The sequence below is a fragment of the Salmo salar genome, chromosome 27 (genome assembly GCF_965601325.2).
Source record: "Salmo salar chromosome 27, fSalSal1, whole genome shotgun sequence".
In the NCBI taxonomy this organism is placed as follows: Eukaryota; Metazoa; Chordata; class Actinopteri; order Salmoniformes; family Salmonidae; genus Salmo; species Salmo salar.
Genome location: NC_138317.1, coordinates 27,237,501 through 27,265,298, shown reverse-complemented (window position 1 = coordinate 27,265,298; position 27,798 = coordinate 27,237,501). Strand labels below are relative to the sequence as shown.

Below are 27,798 nucleotides of genomic sequence, written 5' to 3'. Positions count from 1 at the left end.
GCCCAACCCCCACATCACACAGTCACCGCCTTCTCTCTGCTTCTCACCCTACCTTGACTCTACGCCGCACCAGCGTACAGCTGACCGCAAGGCAGACTGGGAGATGAAGTCCCCGTCGCCACAACACATTTCGAAGGCGAGGCTTCGCTAAATACAACTCCCATCTCAACCCTCGCAGACTGAGTCCTGAATATGTGGGAGGAGCGCACCGCCCACAAAAAGCCACAGCTATCTGTCTCCAGCTGCAATTCTAAAATTCAACTATAAAAATAGCCATAAAATAGTGGTATTGATGAGGGGTGTTTTTGCATGAAGATCGTTGGAAAGGCTTGTTGTACCTAGCGGCAGAAACAGCAGCGGCAGAAAGAGAGGAGAGAGGGCGAGGGGTGTTGGTCTGATGGCTAAATGGAAGTGGGTGGGCCTACCGCGGACACATTACTAACTTGAATTAGAATACATTTTCCCAGTCGATTTTTCCGTTAATGGAATTAACGCGCGTCGGTCGTTAAAGGGTGTTTTCGGTTGGTTTTGAGAGGCGTCGGGCGCGGAAACCGGACCGTTTCCCGTTATCACGGGAGGTTTGATTGTTGCTCGAGTTTTGTACCGCCCTTCCTGCCGAGTGGGTGGTTTAGGTGCTAACCGGAGCGACGACACAGCCCAGCTCGAGCTATTCGCGGAGAAAAAAGGCCGTCCTTACCCGGTGCTTTAGCCGGCCTTTCTCCCCTAGCCTCTCCTCTCTGGTTTATGAATGCGTTATGAGTGGTAGGTACCCTCCCCTCTCATCTCCGTCTCCACCCCTCTATCCCTCTTTTCTTTCTCCCTCGCTTTCTTTGCATACAGCCTGACAGATATGCAGAAACCGTTTGATGATAAAGAATAGCGCATTCCTAAAAAAGAGGCAACACGTTTCCTTAACCGATCAGTTTAGTTGTATTAGTCTCTAATCGGGTTCCGATCAATGTGTATGCCTTTTCGCCAGTAGTTGAACCATATGGTGTCACTACACTTATAAAACCATGTGCAGGGAAATATTGACATCTTTATAGCCTATTTTTATCAGGTAGTCTCCGTTTACCCACTGTGTTATTGATAAATGTGATCACTAATCATTCAGTCCTCCAGTGTTAGTCTATTGATTATTGATCAAGTATTGTTTGATCGATGGTCCTCAGATCAGAAGAAGGAAGTGTCGGGATCAGAAGGAGGGAAACCAGGCAAGAAAGGCAAACGTTCTGGATCACAGGTAGGCTGGTACACACACACACCACTTCCTGGTTCTGTCTAGATACCATGTTCAGAGGATTGCATTATGTCTATCAACACCAATAATGGACTTGTGTCTTTGGCTCCATTTCTATGAGATGAGGTTTTTATAGTATAATAAAACATATTTATTTAATATTTTCATAGCATGTGTTCTGACAGGGTTTCCAAAGGCATGTTTGATTCTAGTGTTGATATAGACTGTCATGTAGCTTCTGTGCAAAAAACCCCACTAGCTGTCTACAGGCAGCTTTAGAGGTATGTGTGTGTGGGTGATATTAAATATTTGCCTGCGACCTACACTCCTAGAACAAAAGGTGTTATCTAGAACCTAGAAGGGTTCTTTGGCTGTCCCCATAGGAGAACCCTTTGAATAACACTTTTTTTGGTTCTTGGTAAAACCCTTTTGGTTCCAGGTATAACCATTTTGGGTTCCATGTAGAACCCTTTCCACAAAAGGTTCTACCTGGAACCAAAAAGCGTTTTACCTGGAACCAACTGCTCTCTCTATCTCTCTCTCTCTCTCTGTCTCTCTGTATCTCGTCTCTGTGTGTGTGTGTCTCTCTCTTTCCGTATCTCTCTGTCTGTCTATATGCATGTTGTCTCTCTCTCTCTCTTCTCTCTTTGTCTCTCTCTCAATCTCTGTATCTCTCTCTCTCTGTCTATATGCATGTTGTCTCTCTCTGTATATCTCTCTCTCTGTCTATATGCATGTTGTCTCTCTCTATATCTCTCTCTGTATATCTCTCTCTGTCTATATGCATGTTGTCTCTGTGTGTGTCTCTCTCTATATCTCTCTCTGTATATCTCTCTCTCTGTCTATATGCATGTTGTCTCTCTCTGTATATCTCTCTCTGTATATCTCTCTCTGTCTATATGCATGTTGTCTCTGTGTGTGTCTCTCTCTATATCTCTCTCTGTATATCTCTCTCTCTGTCTATATGCATGTTGTCTCTCTCTGTATATCTCTCTCTGTATATCTCTCTCTGTCTATATGCATGTTGTCTCTGTGTGTGTCTCTCTCTATATCTCTCTCTGTATATCTCTCTCTCTGTCTATATGCATGTTGTCTCTCTCTGTATATCTCTCTCTGTCTATATGCATGTTGTCTCTGTGTGTGTCTCTCTCTATATCTCTCTCTGTATATCTCTCTCTCTGTCTATATGCATGTTGTCTCTCTCTATATCTCTCTCTCTATATCTCTCTCTCTGTCTATATGCATGTTGTCTCTGTGTGTGTTCTATGTTTGAATTCCCCTATCTGCCTGTGTGTGTATTCTCTCTCTCTCTCTCTCTAGGATTCCCAGCCGTCTCCCCTAGCCCTACTGGCTGCGACCTGCAGTAAGATAGGAGGTCAGGGAGGAGTGGAAGGACAGGTCCAGTTGCAAGCTGGTCAAATACAGGTAGCAATCAATACTAAGTATATTGCTAGAAGTTTTGTTATTCCTTGTATTAATGTTCTTGTTACTGTTATAGTTGTTACAATGTTGGTAATGCAAGTTCTGAAACAATAAGACATTATAAAGACTCATACATGCTTTATAACATGGTACATACACTACATGGCCATTTATAAAGGCTCATACATGCTTATAACATGGTATATATCTGTAGACTTTCAGTGTACTGTGTGTTGATTATACTTCCAGATCCAGAAACACATAGATTCAGCCAGGAACCAGACTGGTTCCTACTCTAGTACATGTTTATTCAATTCATGTATATTTATTTGCAGTTGCAGGGTGGGCAGATCCAGGGTCATATAGTTGTAGATGCAGCAGGTAATCAGACTCTGGTTCAGCAGCAGTTAGAACTGGTTCCTGCCCAGTTCACTGGTAATGGCTGGCAGATCATCACTACCGCTCCCCAAATGGCCAATGACACTGCCAATCAACCTGTCGCCGTAACGCTGGCCACCACTTCAACCAATGACAGTGCTCCGGCAGGCCGTAAGGTGAAGGCTTTGGGCGGGACTAAAACCATAGCAGCCAATCAGCAGCCTCAGCAGCAGCAGTTCCAGATCATCCAGGTGTGTGTGTGTGTGTGTGTGTGTGTGTGTGTGTGTGTGTGTGTGTGTGTGTGTGTGTGTGTGTGTGTGTGTGTGTGTGTGTGTGTGTGTGTGTGTGTGTGTGTGTGTGTGTGTGTGTGTGTGTGTGTGTGTGTGTGTGTGTGTGTGTGTGTGTATAGAATGGAAAGTTGACTGGAGGGATGCAGTCATGTGGAGATTCTGGTCCTATAACCTATAACTGTCTTTTTCTTAGACATGGAGAGTGGAGTACTATATACTGTATAGTATTCTGTTTCTGTGTCCAGGTTCAGACACAGTAATGTGTTTGTTTGTCTCTCCAGGTGCAAAATATGCCTTCGTCGGGGGGTGGGGTCCAATACCAGGTGATCCCCCACCTGCAGACGGCAGACGGCCAACAGATCCACATCAGCCCCCAGACCACATCCCTGGGGGGGCAGCACATCCAGATCAGGTAGGTGACAGCTGTTTTAGGTCAGTCTGCATGTTAGAGGTTAGACAGGAGGTTTGGGTGATTAAAAAGTGGTACAATTTACTTTTTACAGGTGAAAATAGATAAAGTGTTTCTATTCTATTCAGTCCGGCCCAGGGCGGACTACCAGAGCAGGTCCAGCTGATCCAGACCCAGAACCAATCCCAGACCCAGGCCATCCTACAACCGGCCAACCAGCAGGCCATCCTCACTGGCTCAGCCAATCAGACGTTGCAGCTTCGTCCAGCCCAGTCCTTCCCGCTACAGATGCAGACCTTACAGGGCTCTCAGACCCAGGTAATGACTACAGTACCCATAAACATCGGCGGTATGACCCTCGCCCTGCCAGTAATGAATAATTTAGCGGGGGGCGGAGCCGTGCAGCTTATCCAAGCAGCCGACGGCAGCTTTACCGTAGCTAACAGCAACCAGCTGGTGACAACAACGGCGGTGTCCGGGGCAGCTACCGGGTCATCTGGCGGTACCATAACAACTGTTGCCGGGTGCGATGGAGCATTGTCGGACGGAACACAGCTGAGTTCTGTAGCCGGGTCGGACGGAGGGGCGGAGAGAGACTCACAGAACCAACCCAGCGAGCAGGACTCACAGATGGTACGTGATTGCGTGTTTTTGTGACTTAACCTCTATGGGCTAGGTGGGACGCTAGCGTGCCACCCGTGGTGCACTCCATCAACAGCAGGTGCATTTCAAGAGCGGCAAATTTGAATCCAAATAAATGTCAAAATTCAAATTTTTCAAACATACAACTATTTTACACCCTTTGAAAGATAAACATCTCCTTAATCTAACCACGTTTTACGATTTCAAAAAGGTTTTACGGCGAAAGCATAAATTTAGAGTATGTTAGGACAGTACATTTACAAGAGTTGTGTGTAATGTTTTGTCAAGTCAAAGACAGGGTCACCAAAACCATAAAACCAGCTAAAATGATGCACTAACCTTTTACAATCTCCATCAGATGACACTCCTAGGACATTATGTTAGACAATGCATGCATTTTTAGTTCTATCAAGTTCATATTTATATCCAAAAACAGCGTACTATGGCATTGATGTTGAGGAAATCGTTTCCCTCCAATAACCGGCAGTCAAGTCAGCGTCACAAATTAAATAATTAAAATTAGAAACATTGGTAAAATATTATATTGTCATTTAAAGAATTATAGATTTACATCTCTTGAACGCAATCAACTTGCCAGATTTAAAAATAACCTTACTGGGAAATCACACTTTGCAATAATCTGAGCACTGCGCCCAGAAAAATACGCGTTGCGATACAGACTAGACGTCATGTTGGGGAGATCTAAAATCAAAAATACTATGTAAATAATCCATTACCTTTGATTCTCTTCATCAGATGTCACTTCCAGGTATCACAGGTCCATAACGAATGTAGTTTTGTTCAAAAAAGCTCATCATTTATGTCCAAAAATCTCCGTCTTGTTAGCACATGATCTAAGCCAGCCGGACTTCTCGTCATGAACGAGGGGAAAAAATATATTTACGTTCGTTCAAACATGTCAAACGTTGTATAGCATAAATCATTAGGGCCTTTTTTAACCAGAACATGAATAATATTCAAGGTGGACGAATGCATACTCTTTTATAACGTATTGGAACGAGGGTACCCAACATGAACTCGCGCGCAAGGTGTCTAATGGGACATCATCGTTCCATGGCTCTTGTTCGGTCAGATCTCCCTCCAGAAGACTCAAAACACTTTGTAAAGGCTGGTGACATCTAGTGGAAGCAATAGGAAGTGCCAAAATATTCCTCAGCCCCTGTGTTTTTCAATGGGATAGGTTTAAAGGTAATACAACACATCAGGTATCCACTTCCTGTCAGAAAATGTCTCAGGGTTTTGCCTGCCAAATGAGTTCTGTTATACTCACAGACACCATTCAAACAGTTTTAGAAACTTTAGAGTGTTTTCTATCCATATATCATAAGTATATGCATATTCTAGTTACTGGGTAGGATTAGTAACCAGATTAAATCGGGTACATTTTTTTTATCCAGACGTGCAAATGCTGCCCCCTAGCCCTAACAGGTTAACATCCATGAAATAAAAGGATGTATTGATTGATTGTTAATTAATTAATTGGTTGGTTGATTGACGTCCAGAGCCAGGCCAACGGACTGCAGGGCCAATCAGATCCTCCAGGGACCATCCAGCAGGTCATCGTGGGACAGGTGGGTTCTACATGGCTGCTTTTACCTTTTGACCTTCCATTCTATTATGATATGGTATGGTATTATACTATAATAAATGATACTATAAGTTGTCATTATCGTCATTGTCCAGATGGGCAACCAGGTGTTGCAGCAGATCCAGATCCAGCCACAGAACCAGGTAACACACACACACAGATACACACACACACACACACAGTACATCCACAGAAAGTTTGTGAGCCCTGTGTTTGTTTCCACCAGATCCAAGGCCAGCCACATCAGATCCAAACCTTTCAGTTAGGACCAGGCGGGACCCTTCAGCCCATACAAGCCTTCCAGAACCAACAGGTAGCTAGCTAGCTGCTCTCTGCTGCCTTCCCCCAAACTGTTGCCACAAAGTTGGAAGCACAGAATCGTCTAGAATGTCATTGTATGCTATAGAGTTAAGATTTCCATTCACTGAAAATAAGGGGCCTAACCCGAACCATGAAAAACAGCCCCAGACCATTATTCCTCCACCAAACTTTACAGTTGGCACTATGAATTCAGCAGGTAGTGTTCTGTTGGCATCCGCCAAACCCAGATTCGTCCATCTAACTTCCAGATGGTGAATCGTGATTCATCACTCCAGAGAACACGTTTCCACTTCTCCAGAGTCCAATGGTGGCAAGCTTTACACCACTCAGCCGACGCTTGGCATTTCGCACGGTGATCTTAGGCTTGTGTGCGGCAGCTCAGCCATGGAAACCCATTTCATGAAGCTCCTGACGAACAGTTCTTGTGCTAACGTTGCTTCCAGAGGCAGTTTGGGACTCAGTAGTGAGTGTTGCAACCGAGGACAGGCGATTTTTAAGTGTTACACGCTTCAGTTGGTCCCGTTCTGTGAGCTTGTGTGGCCTACCACTTCATGGCTGAGTCGTTGCTGTTGGAAAGGTGGCATCCTATTACAGTGCCACTTTTAAAGTCACTGAGCTCTTCAGTAAGGCCATTCTACTGTCAATGTTTGTCTATGGAGATTGAATGGCTGTGTGCTCGATTTTATACACCTGTCAGCAACGTGTGTGGCTGAAATTGCCAAATCTGCTAATTTAAAGGGGTGTCCACATACTTTTGTGTATATATAGTGGACATTTCTTCCAAAATCTATGATTTTATTGTGTGTTGTATTGATTTCAATTGAAGACAATGATTCATAGCCTTTTTTTATTAATTGATTCCTCCAGGTTCTGATCCGGACCCCAACCCTCTCCTCGTCGGGCCAGATCACATGGCAGACTCTGCAGCTCCCTGGGGGGATGTCTGTGCCCCAGCAGCTGACCCTGGCCCCTGTGGGCGGAGGGGCTGTGGGAGGAGGGGGCTTCGTGCAGCTGGGGGGGGCTCCCCTGACGCTGAGTGCAGCCCAGATCAACCCTGGGTCGGGGGTGCAGACGGTCAACATCGCTGGACTGGGCACCGCTGGGGTACAGATGCAGGGGCTACCCCTCACCATCACTGGACTACAGGGTGAGAACAGAGAGGGACAGTGTGTGTGTGTGTGTGTGTGTTGAGTGTTGTTCTCCAACTGTATATTTGTTTATTTTCTGGGGGGGTTGGGAGCAGTGCTACAAATTATATTCTACTGTACCGTAATGATATTCTACTGTACCGTAATGATATTCTACTGTACCGTAATGATATTCTACTGTACCGTAATGATATTCTATTCTACTGTACCGTAATGATATTCTATTCTACTGTACCATAATGATATTCTACTGTACCATAATGATATTCTATTCTACTGTACCATAATGATATTCTACTGTACCATAATGATATTCTACTGTACCGTAATGATATTCTACTGTACCATAATGATATTCTACTCTACCGTAATGATATTCTATTCTACTGTACCATAATGATATTCTACTCTACTGTACCATAATGATATTCTACTCTACCGTAATGATATTCTATTCTACTGTACCATAATGATATTCTACTCTACCGTAATGATATTCTACTCTACTGTACCATAATGATATTCTACTGTACCATAATGATATTCTACTGTACCATAATGATATTCTATTCTACTGTACCATAATGATATTCTACTGTACCATAATGATATTCTACTGTACCGTAATGATATTCTACTGTACCATAATGATATTCTACTCTACCGTAATGATATTCTACTGTACCATAATGATATTCTACTCTACTGTACCATAATGATATTCTACTCTACCGTAATGATATTCTATTCTACTGTACCATAATGATATTCTATTCTACTGTACCATAATGATATTCTACTCTACCGTAATGATATTCTACTCTACTGTACCATAATGATATTCTACTGTACCGTAATGATATTCTATTATACTGTACCATAATGATATTCTACTGTACCATAATGATATTCTACTGTACCGTAATGATATTCTACTGTACCGTAATGATATTCTACTCTACTATAATGATATTCTACTGTACCATAATGATATTCTATTCTACTGTACCGTAATGATATTCTACTGTACCATAATGATATTCTACTGTACCGTAATGATATTCTACTCTACTGTAATGATATTCTACTGTACCGTAATGATATTCTATTTTACTGTACCATAATGATATTCTATTCTACTGTACCATAATGATATTCTACTGTACCATAATGATATTCTACTGTTCCATAATGCTATTCTACTGTACCATAATGCTATTCTACTGTACCATAATGATATTCTATTCTACTGTACCATAATGATATTCTACTGTACCATAATGATATTCTACTGTAGCGTAATGATATTCTACTGTACCGTAATGATATTCTATTCTACTGTACCATAATGATATTCTACTCTACTGTACCATAATGATATTCTACTGTACCGTAATGATATTCTACTGTTCCATAATGATATTCTACTGTACCATAATGATATTCTATTCTACTGCGCTGTAATGATATTCTACTGTGCCATAATGATATTCTACTGTACCATAATGATATTCTACTGTACCATAATGATATTTGACTCTACTGTACCATAATGATATTCTACTGTACCGTAATGATATTCTACTGTACCGTAATGATATACTATTCTACTGTACCGTAATGATATTCTATTCTACTGTACCGTAATGATATTCTATTCTACTGTACCGTAATGATATTCTACTGTACCATAATGATATTCTACTGTACCATAATGATATTCTACTGTACCGTAATTATATTCTACTCTACTATAATGATATTCTACTGTACCATAATGATATTCTATTCTACTGTACCATAATGATATTCTACTGTACCGTAATGATATTCTACTGTACCGTAATGATGTTCTATTCTACTGTACCATAATGATATTCTACTCTACTGTACCATAATGATATTCTACTGTACCGTAATGATATTCTACTGTTCCGTAATGATATTCTACTGTACCATAATGATATTCTACTCTACCGTACCATAATGATATTCTACTCTACCGTATTGATATTCTATTCTACTGTACCGTAATGATATTCTACTGTACCGTAATTATATTCTACTGTACCATAATGATATTCTACTCTACTGTAATGATATTCTACTGTACCGTAATGATATTCTATTCTACTGTACCATAATGATATTCTACTGTACCGTAATATTCTACTGTTCCATAATGCTATTCTACTGTACCATAATGCTATTCTACTGTACCATAATGCTATTCTACTGTACCATAATGCTATTCTACTGTACCGTAATGCTATTCTACTGTACCGTAATGATATTCTATTCTACTGTACCATAATGATATTCTATTCTACTGTACCATAATGATATTCTATTCTACTGTACCATAATGATATTCTACTGTACCATAATGATATTCTACTGTACCGTAATGATATTCTACTCTACTATAATGATATTCTACTGTACCATAATGATATTCTACTGTACCATAATGATATTCTATTCTACTGTACCGTAATGATATTCTACTGTACCATAATGATATTTTATTCTACTGTACCATAATGATATTCTACTGTTCCATAATGATATGATATTCTACTGTACCATAATGATATTCTATTCTACTGTACCATAATGATATTCTATTCTACTGTACCATAATGATATTCTACTGTACCATAATGATATTCTATTCTACTGTACCATAATGATATTCTACTATACCATAATGATATTCTACTGTACCATAATGATATTCTACTGCACCATAATGATATTCTACTCTACTCTACCATAATGATATTCTACTCTACTGTGCCGTAATGATATTCTACTGTACCAAAATGATATTCTACTCTACTGTACCATGGTGATATTCTACTGTACCATAATGATATTCTATTCTACTGTATCATAATGATATTCTACTGTACCATAATGATAATCTACTGTACCATAATGATATTCTACTCTACTGTACCGTAATGATATTCTACTGTACCATAATGATATTCTATTCTACTGTACCATAATGATATTCTATTCTACTGTACCATAATGATATTCTACTCTACTGTACCATAATGATATTCTATTCTACTGCGCTGTAATGATATTCTACTGTGCCATAATGATATTCTACTGTACCATAATGATATTCTACTGTACCATAATGATATTTGACTCTACTGTACCATAATGATATTCTACTGTACCGTAATGATATTCTATTCTACTGTACCATAATGATATTCTACTGTACCGTAATGATATTCTATTCTACTGTACCATAATGATATTCTACTGTACCATAATGATATTCTATTCTACTGTACCATAATGATATTCTACTGTACCATAATGATATTCTACTGTACCATAATGATATTCTACTGTACCGTAATGATATTCTACTCTACCATAATGTTATTCAACTGTACCATAATGATATTCTATTCTACTGTACCATAATGATATTCCACTGTACTATAATGATATTCTATTCTACTGTACCATAATGATATTCTACTGTACCATAATGATATTCTACTGCACCATAATGATATTCTACTCTACTGCACCATAATATTCTACTCTACCATAATGATATTCTACTCTACTGTGCCCGTAATGATATTCTACTGTACCATAATGATATTCTACACTACTTTACCAAAATGATATTCTACTCTACTGTACCATGGTGATATTCTACTGTACCATAATGATATTCTACTCTACTGTACCATAATGATAATCTACTGTACCATAATGATATTCTATTCTACTGTACCATAATGATATTCTACTTTACCAAAATGATATTCTACTCTACTGTACCATGGTGATATTCTACTGTACCATAATGATATTCTACTCTACTGTACCATAATGATATTCTACTGTACCATAATGATATTTGACTCTACTGTACCATAATGATATTCTACTGTACTGTAATGATATTCTATTCTACTGTACCATAATGATATTCTACTGTACCGTAATGATATTCTATTCTACTGTACCATAATGATATTCTACTGTACCGTAATGATATTCTATTCTACTGTACCATAATGATATTCTACTGTACCATAATGATATTCTACTGTACCATAATGATATTCTACTGTACCGTAATGATATTCTACTCTACCATAATGTTATTCAACTGTACCATAATGATATTCTATTCTACTGTACCATAATGATATTCCACTGTACTATAATGATATTCTATTCTACTGTACCATAATGATATTCTACTGTACCATAATGATATTCTACTGCACCATAATGATATTCTACTCTACTGCACCATAATATTCTACTCTACCATAATGATATTCTACTCTACTGTGCCCGTAATGATATTCTACTGTACCATAATGATATTCTACACTACTTTACCAAAATGATATTCTACTCTACTGTACCATGGTGATATTCTACTGTACCATAATGATATTCTACTCTACTGTACCATAATGATAATCTACTGTACCATAATGATATTCTATTCTACTGTACCATAATGATATTCTACTGTACCATAATGATAATCTACTGTACCATAATGATATTCTACTCTACTGTACCATAATGATATTCTACTCTACTGTACCGTAATGATATTCTACTGTACCATAATGATATTCTACTCTACTGTACCATAATGATAATCTACTGTACCATAATGATATTCTATTCTACTGTACCATAATGATATGATAATCTACTGTACCATAATGATATTCTATTCTACTGTACCATAATGATATTCTACTCTACTGTGCCATAATGATATTCTACTGTACCATAATGATATTCTATTCTACTGTACCATAATGATATTCTATTCTACTGCGCTGTAATGATATTCTACTGTGCCATAATGATATTCTACTGTACCATAATGATATTCTACTGTACCATAATGATATGACTCTACTGTACCATAATGATATTCTACTGTACCATAATGATATTCGACTCTACTGTACCATAATGATATTCTATTCTACTGCGCTGAAATCATTCTACTGTACCATAATGATATTCTATTCTACTGTACCATAATGATATTCTACTCTACTGTGCCATAATGATATTCTATTCTACTGTACCATAATGATATTCTACTCTACTGTACCATAATGATATTCTATTCTACTGCGCTGTAATGATATTCTACTGTGCCGTAATGATATTCTACTGTACCGTAATGATATTCTATTCTACTGTACCATAATGATATTCTACTCTACCATAATGATATTTTATTCTACTGTACCATAATGATATTCTATTCTACTGTACCATAATGATATTCTATTCTACTGTACCATAATGATATTCTATTCTACTGTACCATAATGATATTCTACTGTACCATAATGATATTCTACTGTACCGTAATGATATTCTACTCTACTATAATGATATTCTACTGTACCATAATGATATTCTACTGTACCATAATGATATTCTATTCTACTGTACCGTAATGATATTCTACTGTACCATAATGATATTTTATTCTACTGTACCATAATGATATTCTACTGTTCCATAATGATATGATATTCTACTGTACCATAATGATATTCTATTCTACTGTACCATAATGATATTCTATTCTACTGTACCATAATGATATTCTACTGTACCATAATGATATTCTATTCTACTGTACCATAATGATATTCTACTATACCATAATGATATTCTACTGTACCATAATGATATTCTACTGCACCATAATGATATTCTACTCTACTCTACCATAATGATATTCTACTCTACTGTGCCGTAATGATATTCTACTGTACCAAAATGATATTCTACTCTACTGTACCATGGTGATATTCTACTGTACCATAATGATATTCTATTCTACTGTATCATAATGATATTCTACTGTACCATAATGATAATCTACTGTACCATAATGATATTCTACTCTACTGTACCGTAATGATATTCTACTGTACCATAATGATATTCTATTCTACTGTACCATAATGATATTCTATTCTACTGTACCATAATGATATTCTACTCTACTGTACCATAATGATATTCTATTCTACTGCGCTGTAATGATATTCTACTGTGCCATAATGATATTCTACTGTACCATAATGATATTCTACTGTACCATAATGATATTTGACTCTACTGTACCATAATGATATTCTACTGTACCGTAATGATATTCTATTCTACTGTACCATAATGATATTCTACTGTACCGTAATGATATTCTATTCTACTGTACCATAATGATATTCTACTGTACCATAATGATATTCTATTCTACTGTACCATAATGATATTCTACTGTACCATAATGATATTCTACTGTACCATAATGATATTCTACTGTACCGTAATGATATTCTACTCTACCATAATGTTATTCAACTGTACCATAATGATATTCTATTCTACTGTACCATAATGATATTCCACTGTACTATAATGATATTCTATTCTACTGTACCATAATGATATTCTACTGTACCATAATGATATTCTACTGCACCATAATGATATTCTACTCTACTGCACCATAATATTCTACTCTACCATAATGATATTCTACTCTACTGTGCCCGTAATGATATTCTACTGTACCATAATGATATTCTACACTACTTTACCAAAATGATATTCTACTCTACTGTACCATGGTGATATTCTACTGTACCATAATGATATTCTACTCTACTGTACCATAATGATAATCTACTGTACCATAATGATATTCTATTCTACTGTACCATAATGATATTCTACTTTACCAAAATGATATTCTACTCTACTGTACCATGGTGATATTCTACTGTACCATAATGATATTCTACTCTACTGTACCATAATGATATTCTACTGTACCATAATGATATTTGACTCTACTGTACCATAATGATATTCTACTGTACTGTAATGATATTCTATTCTACTGTACCATAATGATATTCTACTGTACCGTAATGATATTCTATTCTACTGTACCATAATGATATTCTACTGTACCGTAATGATATTCTATTCTACTGTACCATAATGATATTCTACTGTACCATAATGATATTCTACTGTACCATAATGATATTCTACTGTACCGTAATGATATTCTACTCTACCATAATGTTATTCAACTGTACCATAATGATATTCTATTCTACTGTACCATAATGATATTCCACTGTACTATAATGATATTCTATTCTACTGTACCATAATGATATTCTACTGTACCATAATGATATTCTACTGCACCATAATGATATTCTACTCTACTGCACCATAATATTCTACTCTACCATAATGATATTCTACTCTACTGTGCCCGTAATGATATTCTACTGTACCATAATGATATTCTACACTACTTTACCAAAATGATATTCTACTCTACTGTACCATGGTGATATTCTACTGTACCATAATGATATTCTACTCTACTGTACCATAATGATAATCTACTGTACCATAATGATATTCTATTCTACTGTACCATAATGATATTCTACTGTACCATAATGATAATCTACTGTACCATAATGATATTCTACTCTACTGTACCATAATGATATTCTACTCTACTGTACCGTAATGATATTCTACTGTACCATAATGATATTCTACTCTACTGTACCATAATGATAATCTACTGTACCATAATGATATTCTATTCTACTGTACCATAATGATATGATAATCTACTGTACCATAATGATATTCTATTCTACTGTACCATAATGATATTCTACTCTACTGTGCCATAATGATATTCTACTGTACCATAATGATATTCTATTCTACTGTACCATAATGATATTCTATTCTACTGCGCTGTAATGATATTCTACTGTGCCATAATGATATTCTACTGTACCATAATGATATTCTACTGTACCATAATGATATGACTCTACTGTACCATAATGATATTCTACTGTACCATAATGATATTCGACTCTACTGTACCATAATGATATTCTATTCTACTGCGCTGAAATCATTCTACTGTACCATAATGATATTCTATTCTACTGTACCATAATGATATTCTACTCTACTGTGCCATAATGATATTCTATTCTACTGTACCATAATGATATTCTACTCTACTGTACCATAATGATATTCTATTCTACTGCGCTGTAATGATATTCTACTGTGCCGTAATGATATTCTACTGTACCGTAATGATATTCTATTCTACTGTACCATAATGATATTCTACTCTACCATAATGATATTTTATTCTACTGTACCATAATGATATTCTATTCTACTGTACCATAATGATATTCTACTCTACTGCGCTGTAATGATATTCTACTGTGCCATAATGATATTCTACTCTACTGCGCTGTAATGATATTCTACTGTGCCATAATGATATTCTACTCTACTGCGCTGTAATGATATTCTACTGTACCATAATGATATTCTACTCTACTGCGCTGTAATGATATTCTACTGTGCCATAATGATATTCTACTCTACTGCGCTGTAATGATATTCTACTGTACCATAATGATATTCTACTCTACTGTGCCATAATGATATTCTACTCTACTGCGCTGTAATGATATTCTACTCTACTGCGCTGTAATGATATTCTACTGTGCCATAATGATATTCTACTGCACCATAATGATATTCTACTCTACTGCACCATAATGATATTCTACTCTACCATAATGATATTCTACTCTACTGTGCCGTAATGATATTCTACTGTACCAAAATGATATTCTACTCTACTGTACCATGGTGATATTCTACTGTACCATAATGATATTCTACTCTACTGTACCATAATGATAATCTACTGTACCATAATGATATTCTATTCTACTGTATCATAATGATATTCTACTGTACCATAATGATAATCTACTGTACCATAATGATATTCTACTCTACTGTACCGTAATGATATTCTACTGTACCATAATGATATTCTACTCTACTGTATCATAATGATATTCTACTGTACCATAATGATAATCTACTGTACCATAATGATATTCTATTCTACTGTACCATAATGATATTCTATTCTACTGTACCATAATGATATTCTACTCTACTGTACCATAATGATATTCTATTCTACTGCGCTGTAATGATATTCTACTGCGCCGTAATGATATTCTACTGTGCCATAATGATATTCTACTGTACCATAATGATATTTGACTCTACTGTACCATAATGATATTCTACTGTACCGTAATGATATTCTATTCTACTGTACCATAATGATATTCTACTGTACCGTAATGATATTCTATTCTACTGTACCATAATGATATTCTACTGTACCATAATGATATTCTATTCTACTGTACCATAATGATATTCTACTGTACCATAATGATATTCTACTGTACCGTAATGATATTCTACTCTACCATAATGTTATTCAACTGTACCATAATGATATTCTATTCTACTGTACCATAATGATATTCCACTGTACTATAATGATATTCTATTCTACTGTACCATAATGATATTCTACTGTACCATAATGATATTCTACTGCACCATAATGATATTCTACTCTACTGCACCATAATATTCTACTCTACCATAATGATATTCTACTCTACTGTGCCGTAATGATATTCTACTGTACCATAATGATATTCTACACTACTGTACCAAAATGATATTCTACTCTACTGTACCATGGTGATATTCTACTGTACCATAATGATATTCTACTCTACTGTACCATAATGATAATCTACTCTACTGTACCATAATGATATTCTATTCTACTGTACCATAATGATATTCTACTCTACTGTATCATAATGATATTCTACTGTACCATAATGATAATCTACTGTACCATAATGATATTCTACTCTACTGTACCATAATGATATTCTACTCTACTGTACCGTAATGATATTCTACTGTACCATAATGATATTCTACTCTACTGTATCATAATGATATTCTACTGTACCATAATGATATTCTATTCTACTGTACCATAATGATATGATAATCTACTGTACCATAATGATATTCTATTCTACTGTACCATAATGATATTCTACTCTACTGTGCCATAATGATATTCTACTGTACCATAATGATATTCTACTGTACCATAATGATATTCTATTCTACTGTACCATAATGATATTCTATTCTACTGCGCTGTAATGATATTCTACTGTGCCATAATGATATTCTACTGTACCATAATGATATTCTACTGTACCATAATGATATGACTCTACTGTACCATAATGATATTCTACTGTACCATAATGATATTCGACTCTACTGTACCATAATGATATTCTATTCTACTGCGCTGAAATCATTCTACTGTACCATAATGATATTCTATTCTACTGTACCATAATGATATTCTACTCTACTGTACCATAATGATATTCTATTCTACTGCGCTGTAATGATATTCTACTGTGCCGTAATGATATTCTACTGTACCGTAATGATATTCTACTCTACTGTACCGTAATGATATTCTATTCTACTGTACCATAATGATATTCTACTCTACCATAATGATATTTTATTCTACTGTACCATAATGATATTCTATTCTACTGTACCATAATGATATTCTACTCTACTGCGCTGTAATGATATTCTACTGTGCCATAATGATATTCTACTCTACTGCGCTGTAATGATATTCTACTGTGCCATAATGATATTCTACTCTACTGCGCTGTAATGATATTCTACTGTACCATAATGATATTCTACTCTACTGCGCTGTAATGATATTCTACTGTGCCATAATGATATTCTACTCTACTGCGCTGTAATGATATTCTACTGTACCATAATGATATTCTACTCTACTGCGCTGTAATGATATTCTACTGTGCCATAATGATATTCTACTCTACTGCGCTGTAATGATATTCTACTGTGCCATAATGATATTCTACTCTACTGCGCTGTAATGATATTCTACTGTGCCATAATGATATTCTACTCTACTGCGCTGTAATGATATTCTACTGTGCCATAATGATATTCTACTCTACTGCGCTGTAATGATATTCTACTGTGCCATAATGATATTCTACTCTACTGCGCTGTAATGATATTCTACTGTGCCATAATGATATTCTACTCTACTGCGCTGTAATGATATTCTACTGTACCATAATGATATTCTACTGTGCCGTAATGATTTTCTATTCTACTGTACCATAATGATATTCTACTCTACTGCGCTGTAATGATATTCTACTGTACCATAATGATATTCTACTCTACTACGCTGTAATGATATTCTACTGTGCCATAATGATATTCTACTCTACTGCGCTGTAATGATATTCTACTGTGCCATAATGATATTCTACTGTGCCGTAATGATTTTCTATTCTACTGTACCATAATGATATTCTACTCTACTGCGCTGTAATGATATTCTACTGTGCCATAATGATATTCTACTGTGCCATAATGATATTCTACTGTGCCGTAATGATTTTCTATTCTACTGTACCATAATTGAAATACGCCTCTGGCCTTTGTGTTTTTATCCAAAATCATTTTTAATGAATGTAATGTCTCCGGCTGGAGCAGCCTGCTACTTTAATTATCCAATAAATAAATAGTCTATTCTACCACCAGGTCAGCTGCAGGGTCAGGAGGGCGGGGTTAAGGTCCAGTCGTCCCCAGTAAAGGTAACCATGGGTAACGTGGCAGGGTCGTCGCTAAGCCCAGACCAGATGGGTTCTGTCCAGAGTTCGTCGGACCAGGAAGGACCACCCAGCAAGAGGCTCCGCAGGGTGGCGTGCTCCTGTCCTAACTGTAGGGACGGAGAGGGGAGGTACCACACACACACACACACACACACACACACACACAACACACACACACACACACACACACACACACACACACACACACACACACACACACACACACACACTCTCACTGTCTCTCTCTGACTGTGTGTGTGTGTTGCAGGACCAGTGGAGACCCATCTAAGAAGAAGCAGCATGTGTGTCACATGGAAGGCTGTGGGAAGGTCTACGGTAAGACCAGTCTATACTGTGGAAATGTCTACGGTAAGACCAGTCTATACTGTGGAAATGTCTACGGTAAGACAAGTCTGTACTGTGGAAAGGTCGACGGTAAGACCAGTCTATACTGTGGAAATGTCTACGGTAAGACCAGTCTATACTGTGGAAATGTCTACGGTAAGACAAGTCTGTACTGTGGAAAGGTCGACGGTAAGACCAGTCTATACTGTGGAAATGTCTACGGTAAGACAAGTCTGTACTGTGGAAAGGTCGACGGTAAGACCAGTCTATACTGTGGAAAGGTCGACGGTAAGACCAGTCTATACTGTATGAATTTGAGATTTACCCGTCTACACTGTATAAAATAGAGATTTACCTGTCAATACTGTATAAAAGAGATTTACCAGTCAATACTGTATAAAATAGAGATTTACCAGTCAATACTGTATAAAATAGAGGTTTACCTGTCTACACTGTATAAAATAGAGATTTACCTGTCAATACTGTATAAAATAGAGATTTACCAGTCAATACTGTATAAAATAGAGATTTACCTGTCAATACTGTATAAAATAGAGATTTACCAGTCAATACTGTATAAAATAGAGATTTACCTGTCAATACTGTATAAAATAGAGGTTTACCTGTCTACACTGTATAAAATAGAGGTTTACCTGTCTACACTGTATAAAATAGAGATTTACCAGTCAATACTGTATAAAATAGAGGTTTACCTGTCTACACTGTATAAAATAGAGGTTTACCTGTCTACACTGTATAAAATAGAGGTTTACCTGTCTACACTGTATAAAATAGAGGTTTACCTGTCTACACTGTATAAAAGAGATTTACCAGTCAATACTGTATAAAATAGAGATGTACCAGTCAATACTGTATAAAATAGAGATGTACTAGTCTATGGAACCAATAAAATATAGAATATTAATTTGATATTACCAATCTGTAATAATATTCTATCTACCAGGTAAGACCAGTCACCTGAGAGCTCACCTCCGCTGGCACACAGGAGAGCGACCCTTCGTCTGCAACTGGATCTTCTGTGGCAAGAGGTTCACACGCTCGGACGAACTGCAGAGACACAGACGGACACACACAGGTACGCACTCCCAAGCCCACACACACACACACACACACACAGTTATGTCCTGTGTCTGTTGTTCTTATTCAGATGTCCCCATCCTCCAGGTGAGAAGAGGTTTGAGTGTCCAGAGTGCAGTAAGCGTTTCATGCGTAGCGACCATCTCTCCAAACACATCAAAACCCACCAGAACAAGAAGGGAGGGGCTTCTCTCGCCATCATCACCACTGAAGACATGGAAGATTCCAACCAGGGTTTAGGCTCCTCCCCTCGCATCGTAACTGTGGAGACACTCTCCCAGGACTCAGCCCCCGCCACTCCAACAGCCTCCTCGCCCAATCAAATGGAGAGAGAAGAGGAGGAAGAGGAGGAGTTTGAGTAGTGACCAGTGACCACTTCCTGTTTAGGGATAAAGCAGGGAGAGCTAACTTCCTGGTTGGTCTCCATGGTTATGCTGTGGCTGTGGAGGTCAGGTGGTCTATTTTTTTTTTTATGTTTTCAAAAAGAAGAAATATGATGAACTGAATATTACATAAACAGAGGGAGGAATCTGAATCTAAACTAATGAATTAATCTAACGACAAACTAAAGGTATGAATTAGTAGAATGGTGTTTATAACAGAACAGAGGTCAGGGGAAAAGGTATAATATAGATTTCTAATCTAAACTCGCACCCTATCCCTTATATAGTGCACTACTTTTGGCCAGAGCCTTCTGAGTAGTTTGTTATGTAGGGAAGAGAATGCCATTTTGGATAGGCTAATTAAACTAGCACAAGACAGAACCCTGGAGTTGTCAGACATCAAGAAGAGACATTGGTTGTGTCCCAAATAGCTAGGTTGCCATTTGAAACACAGCAATTGTATCTCTATGCACAAAGATGTTCCTCTGCTAATACTGTAATGATGATTATGATGAAGAAACATGAAATGTGGCATGGTCCAGACTGTAGGACAGACAGGTGAGAGGAGCAGGGACAGGTGTGTGTGTGTGTGTGTGTGTGTGTGTGTGTGTGTGTGTGTGTGTGTGTGTGTGTGTGTGTGTGTGTGTGTGTGTGTGTGTGTGTGTGTGTGTGTGTGTGTGTGTGTGTGTGTGTGTGTGTGTGTGTGTGTGTGTGTGTGTGTGTGTGTGTGTGTGTGTGTGTGTGTGTGTATCCCGGTTCAACAGGACTATAGTTCAGGTAAAGACCAGTCTGATAAACTCTTACTGAAGAAAGACCAGAAAAAGAGGAATAGACCTCTAAAGGGTTGAAAAAACACATAGAACATATGTATAAATGATGCATTCCTATAGAAACGCTCTGCATTTGAAATATGAATAGTTTCTATAAAACGAACAATCTAGCTTTCTGCAACAGGCTGTTTAGTGAAAGCAATACTATAAGACAATCCTAGTGAAACCATGTTTACATTAATGACAGTAGAGAAAAAGGTTTCCCTGGTATGAAACAGCCAGTCAGCTCACAGCGTTAAAGGTACACTCAGCAATATGACATCATCATACACAGCGGGGTGATTTCCTGCTTGATGCCATATTGCTGAGTGCACCTTTAAGAAGTAGCTCTCCTGGGGTTGGTGGGTGGGTAAGACAGTGTCAATAAGCAGTACTAATGTCAAAACACACAGTGCTCCCACTGAAACTCAGAGCAGCAGCTGTTGTCTGTACCAGAACCAGTTTAGAATCCACTGAAACTCAGAGCAGCAGCTGTTGTCTGTACCAGAACCAGTTTAGAATCCACTGAAACTCAGAGCAGCAGCTGTTGTCTGTACCAGAACCAGTTTAGAATCCAGCAATAATGGGACTCAATCATCGTATCTGAACCCTGAACTTGTGTAAAGTATCAACGTCTGAGATAAACAATATATATTTCAGTAATTAGACATATTTCAAATAATATATATTCACGATATTTCAAGTGATTAGAGATACTCTATTAAGAGTGGTAGAGTTCCAGTGTGATTTGACGTTGGTGCTGTTTTCTCTGCATTGTGAAGGTAGAGCCCCCTGTGTGTGAGTCCTGGTACTACAACGCCTTAAAACAAGCAGTATTACACACACACACACACACACACACACACATGTAGTGGGGGGAAGGGTGAGGCATGAGGAGAAGGGGAGAGAAGGGGAGAGAGAAGGGTGGATGTTTTTACTATGTGGTTGTTATGACAAGTGTTTGGTGATGTGGCTCTATGTTAGTGTCAGTGCATACGTTTTGAATTGTATTTTAAGCTCTTTATTTTCTTAACCCCCCCAGTACATTTTGACACAGATGATTACTGTGTACAGCTAATTTATTATCTGTTCTATTTTAATATCTGCCTTTTGCTGGAGTGTATCGTACACGTTGATCAGAGGTGTGTGTGTGTGTACAGCATGTTGCCTTTTAGTGCTGTTTTCTCTTTTTAATTCATCGTAAACTTATTTTGCTACATCTGTCGTTGTCATGACTGCGGCCCGTCATTTCTACTACTCTTAACGCGCCATAATATGTTTAAAAAAAATTAATGAAAGTTTAAAAAAATGATGATAATTAATATTTGAAAATTAAGTGGTTGATATACCAACCAGATGTGGATGTTTTCGGTAATATTTTGTGTGACAACCAGTTTTCTTTCATATTTTCTAGTGACATCTCATTTGTAAAATGTTTTTCTAAGCAGTTTGTGGATCTCCATGATGATTAATCTGGCCTCCAAGGCTGCAGGTTCTTGATTATTGATATTTTATTGATATTTTTAAATCAACTTTGTACAAATGTGTTGTGTGACTGGGGTTAAAGAAGTGAAAAGAGAAAAAAAGACTTTGCCTGCATAACACTTTAAATAAAGTGATGAAATCAGTCTAAACCAGTCTCTATCACTGCTCCCAGCCGTGTGTGTTCCGTTGGGTCATTTTCTAAAGTGTAAACACTGACTTCTTGCTATGAAGTTGCTCTGATAACTTTGGCAATCTCTCTTCCCTATCTTTCTTTCTCTCCGCTGTGTTGTGAGTGTGACAGTAGTCTGGTCCTGTGATGATGGTCACTGAGATTATTTCAAATGCACAGTTTTGCCGTCTCTTCACACACACACCTGCGGTGCCACAGAAACATGTCTGCTGGTGTGTACTCTGTAATTACCTCGGAAGCCGAACGTCCTCCGTTCCCGCCCTTCTCGGGGGGTTGCTAGGCAACGAAAGCAGTCTGCAGGCCAGAGGCATGGCTGGTTGTGTATGTTTGTCTGTGTGATCAAGCGTAGCTGGTTGTGTGTGTTAATTGGAGGCGTGGCTGATTGGAGGGGAAGGAGAAACCACAAACCATGAAGGAATAGAAAAGGCCACATGCTTTCCTGCTTTATTCTTGTGCATCAACTCTGTTTTGTAAAATATGACTAGGTCATATGTCTTCATTTGCATTGGTGTGTGGTGTGGCTGTATGTCTATTGCACTGTCTAATAAACTCAATGAATGGATAGTCAGTCACTTCAGCCTATGATACATTTACTAATGAGTAAACACACTTGAGGTTTATAAAGAATCAGAACGAGTTAGACATCAGTTCAAATCTAACACTTAATAATTCATTAAAACATTCATGTTACAGGAACTCAATCACATGCATTTACAGAAAATATACACAAACACAATGCCCAGTTAGCAGTCTGAGGTCAAATACATGTCAAATAGCTGAGCTTTAATTTAGCTTTGAGTTTGAACTTTTGGGACTATTGCATTAGTTTCATTGTACCGCACAAACTCAGTGATGTGCTGAAATGATCAACCTGACATAAGAATTTTGTAAACACAACTTAAGTACTGCTTATGGATCACTTATTTGTGGGTTATTCACATGTAACGAAATCCTTATGTACAGTGCATTCGGAAAGCATTCAGACCTCTTTCCTTTTTCCACAATTTGTTACATTACAGCCTTATTCTAAAATAGATTCAACTTGATTGAAGTCCACTTATGGTAAATTCAATTGATTGGACATGATTTAGAAAGGCACACACCTGTCTATATAAGGTACCAGAGTTAACAGTGCTGTCAGAGCAAAAACCAAGCCATGAGGTTGAAGGAATTGTCCGTAGAGCTCCGAGACAGAATAGTGTCGAGGCACAGATCTGGGGAAGGGTACCAAAAAATGTCTGCAGCATTGAAGGTCCCCAAGAACACAGTGGCTTCCATCATTCTTAAATGGAAGAAGTTTTAAACCACCAAGAATCTTCCTAGAGCTGGCCGCCCGGCCAAACTGAGCTAGGACAACCATCTCTGCAGCACTCCACCAATCAGGCTTTTATGGTAGAGTGGCCAGACGGAAGCCACTCCTCAGTAAAAGGCACATGACAGCCCACTTGAAGTTTGCCAAAAGGCACCTAAAGGACTTAGACCATGAGAAACAAGATTCTCTGGTCTAATGAAACCAAGATTAAACTCTTTATGCTGAATGCCAAGCATCATGCCTGGAGGAAACCTGGCACCATCCCTACGGTGAAGCATGGTGGTGGCAGCATCATGCTGTGGGGATGTTTTTCAGCGGCAGGGACTGCGAGACTAGTCAGGATCGAGGGAAAGATGAACGGAGAAAAGTACAGAGAGATCGTTGATGAAAACCTGCTCCAGAGCGCTCAGGACCTCAGACTGGGGCGAAAGTTCACCTTCCAACAGGACAACGACCCTAAGCACACCGCCAAGACAACGCAGGAGTGGCTTAGGGACTTGAACATTGCTGGAGAGACCTGAAAATAGCTGTGCAGCAATGCTCCCCATCCAACCTGACAGAGCTTGAGAGGATCTGCAGAGAAGAATGGGAGAAACTCCCTAAATACAGGTCTGCCAAGCTTGTAGCATCATACCCAAGAAGACTTGAGGGTGTAATCACTGCTAAATGTGCTTCAACAAAGTACTGAGTCAAGGGTCTGAATACTTATGTAAATGCGATATCAGTTTTTTAATACATTTGCAAAGATTTCTAAAAACCTGTTTTTGCTTTGTCATTAAGGGGGATTGCGTGTAGATTGATGATAAAATGAAATAATTTAATACATTTTAGAATAAGGCTGTAACGTAACAAAATGTGGAAAAAGTCAAGGGGTCCGAATACTTTTCGAATGTCTTCAGACTGGCCATGAACTATGCACTGCAGACTAGGTTGTCATGCTTTCTGACGTGAGACAATGGGTACCGTTCTAATAATGTGATACCAGTTTTAAAATGATTTGACCCAAGTCTGCCAGTTAGAAAGATCCTTTTTATAATTGCTGATTCATTTAACATTGAGCTACAGTTCTGTAATATTACAGCCATGTAGCCAGTCAGTACCTTTAATTAAAAATACAATACAAAAATTACAAACAATTTTTTTTGAAATAAATCACAATAAATAACAATATTAGTGTTATGGACTAAATAAATTAGCAGCTAATAAATGCTGTGAACATCAGACATCAGATGTAAAGAAAAACTGAACATGTAACAAATGTATTATTAAATATTATTCATAGTTTTGTTTACTGGAATTCTTGTAGATAGAAGTGTAATATGGAACGTTCCGGATCCAATCAGGAGCCTTCCCAGTAGTTTAGGAGCCAATCAGCAGCCTTCCCAATAGTTCAGGAGCCAATTAGCGCTCAGTAGTCTGACAACACTACGACCTATCATGCTACGTAACGATGCTTGTGCAAATCTCTACTCTGTCTCTCCACAAGTACGCTAATTTAAAATGAATGCTTGTTTCAAATATTAAAACTAGATACTGTACATTATCAACCGTTGGAGGCTACCTGTCCTCTCAAAACTCCAGTTATGCCAGGCACATAAAATAAAGAAATCAAGTAGATTTGGTGGTAGGTAAAAAAAAGGTAATGATTGTGGAGTGTCACATATTCACACGTTACTGCAGGTGCAAGATCACCATCCATCCATCCATCCATCCATCCATTCATTCATTCATTCATCCATTCATTCATTCATTCATTCATTCATCCATTCATTCATCCATTCATCCATCCATCTATCCATATATTAATTCATTCATTCCTTCATTCAAATTATTCATTCCTTCATTCAATTATTCATTCATCCAATTCTGTTATGTCGTTTCACCACTGACCACTAGGTGGCAAGCTAACACAGGACACACAGGTTGAGTGTAGAGAGAGAGAGAGATCAAGTAAACTAATAAACTTGTAGTGTTCTCTGTAATAAAAACATAAATATTTAGCATTGATAAATCAATCAATGTTCAGTACCTTTCAATGGCTGCCAGTCCATAAAGCCACATAATATTACAGTATCAGTAACAAGACTCTTGTTTGGAGTGTTACCCTGTCCAGTTTTTCATGATTTACTATCCTTCCCCTAACCTGTAACCAGTGCAAGTGTACTGAGAAAAGATTCCTGTAGGCCTGCTCACTGTCATTTTACTGTACCTGTATTTCAGAGGTGCCGCTTCTCAAGCAGTATAACATTAGAGTTGCTGCTTTTTTGTACCGGTCAGCATTGGCCCACTTCAACCGTTCACCTCTAACCCCTGACCCCTTACTGCCAGGGTTCGCCCAGGGGCATCTTGGGAACGGTGATATGCATCTCCATTGGTCGGTCAGGGCCCGGGGGGCGGTCCCTCCTGTAGGATACCGTCTTCTCATTGGTCTTTGGGACGTGTGACAGATCCTAATGACACAACATGCACAGGCAGTTAGAAACATGCAGACAAGTGTGTTTCTGTGTGAAGATAAAGTATTGGAGAATCTTACCTTGCCAGTGGGGTTGTATTGTTGATCAGTGGCGCCACCCTGTGGCAAAGATCGTCTGTGCAGCACCAGCACCAGCACAGCCAGCATCACCAAGCCAGGGAGGAACGTCAACACACACACACTGAGGAAGGTCCCCACATACCGCCTACTGGATACACACTCTGGAGACACACACACACAGTTGTGAGTACTTCATCTCTATCCATTGTAGTGTATAGGAACACACAGATCCAACACACCAAAATTTGACCCTGAAATAGTCACAAAGTACCACTGTCCTCAAACACACACACGCATGCACGGGCACACACACACACACGAATACACAACGAGAGATCGGGCTCATCCTCAGACAAAGAGACTAAAGTTCTACTCTGACATTTATAACTGTTGCCATGGAAACTTGGCTTCCGCAACCGGGAGTGGGAGTGTTCGGGAATACAGGGGGGAGAGGCATGGGG

At 38.1% G+C, this 27,798-nt stretch overlaps 2 protein-coding genes across 3 annotated transcripts in view; one reads left to right on the top strand and one right to left on the bottom strand.

Annotated features, from left to right (window-relative positions):
- The first annotated feature begins 111 nt into the window (after positions 1-111).
- Positions 112-23,451, top strand: LOC106588795 (transcription factor Sp4). 2 transcript variants are annotated; one of them, XM_014178223.3, is made up of 14 exons: positions 112-762; positions 1,173-1,243; positions 2,561-2,665; positions 2,998-3,291; positions 3,612-3,742; positions 3,868-4,372; positions 5,905-5,973; positions 6,086-6,133; positions 6,217-6,303; positions 7,179-7,458; positions 19,112-19,310; positions 19,451-19,518; positions 20,492-20,623; positions 20,713-23,451. In XM_014178223.3, the coding sequence occupies exons 1-14, from the start codon at positions 756-758 to the stop codon at positions 20,985-20,987; spliced, it is 2,271 nt and encodes a 756-aa protein (XP_014033698.1). In that variant the 5' UTR covers positions 112-755; the 3' UTR covers positions 20,988-23,451. The 2 variants fall into 2 exon arrangements, with proteins under 2 accessions (XP_014033698.1, XP_045565411.1); XM_045709455.2 differs by lacking the exon at positions 112-762 and adding an exon at positions 791-1,060.
- A 456-nt stretch (positions 23,452-23,907) lies between these two features.
- Positions 23,908-27,798, bottom strand: part of LOC106588794 (integrin beta-8) — a 61,905-nt gene continuing 58,014 nt past the window's right edge. The window contains exons 15-16 of the mRNA XM_014178221.3: positions 27,338-27,498; positions 23,908-27,254 (exon numbers count right to left, since the gene is read on the bottom strand). The gene's annotated coding sequence lies outside the window, so the exon portion shown is untranslated. The remainder of the gene's footprint in view (positions 27,255-27,337; positions 27,499-27,798) is intronic.

Excerpts from the sequence above, each read along its gene's own strand:
- LOC106588795 (XM_014178223.3), top strand. Across the intron at positions 1,244-2,560 it reads GCAAACGTTCTGGATCACAG|GATTCCCAGCCGTCTCCCCT; the intron begins GTAGGCTGGTAC and ends CTCTCTCTCTAG. Across the intron at positions 5,974-6,085 it reads AGCAGGTCATCGTGGGACAG|ATGGGCAACCAGGTGTTGCA; the intron begins GTGGGTTCTACA and ends GTCATTGTCCAG.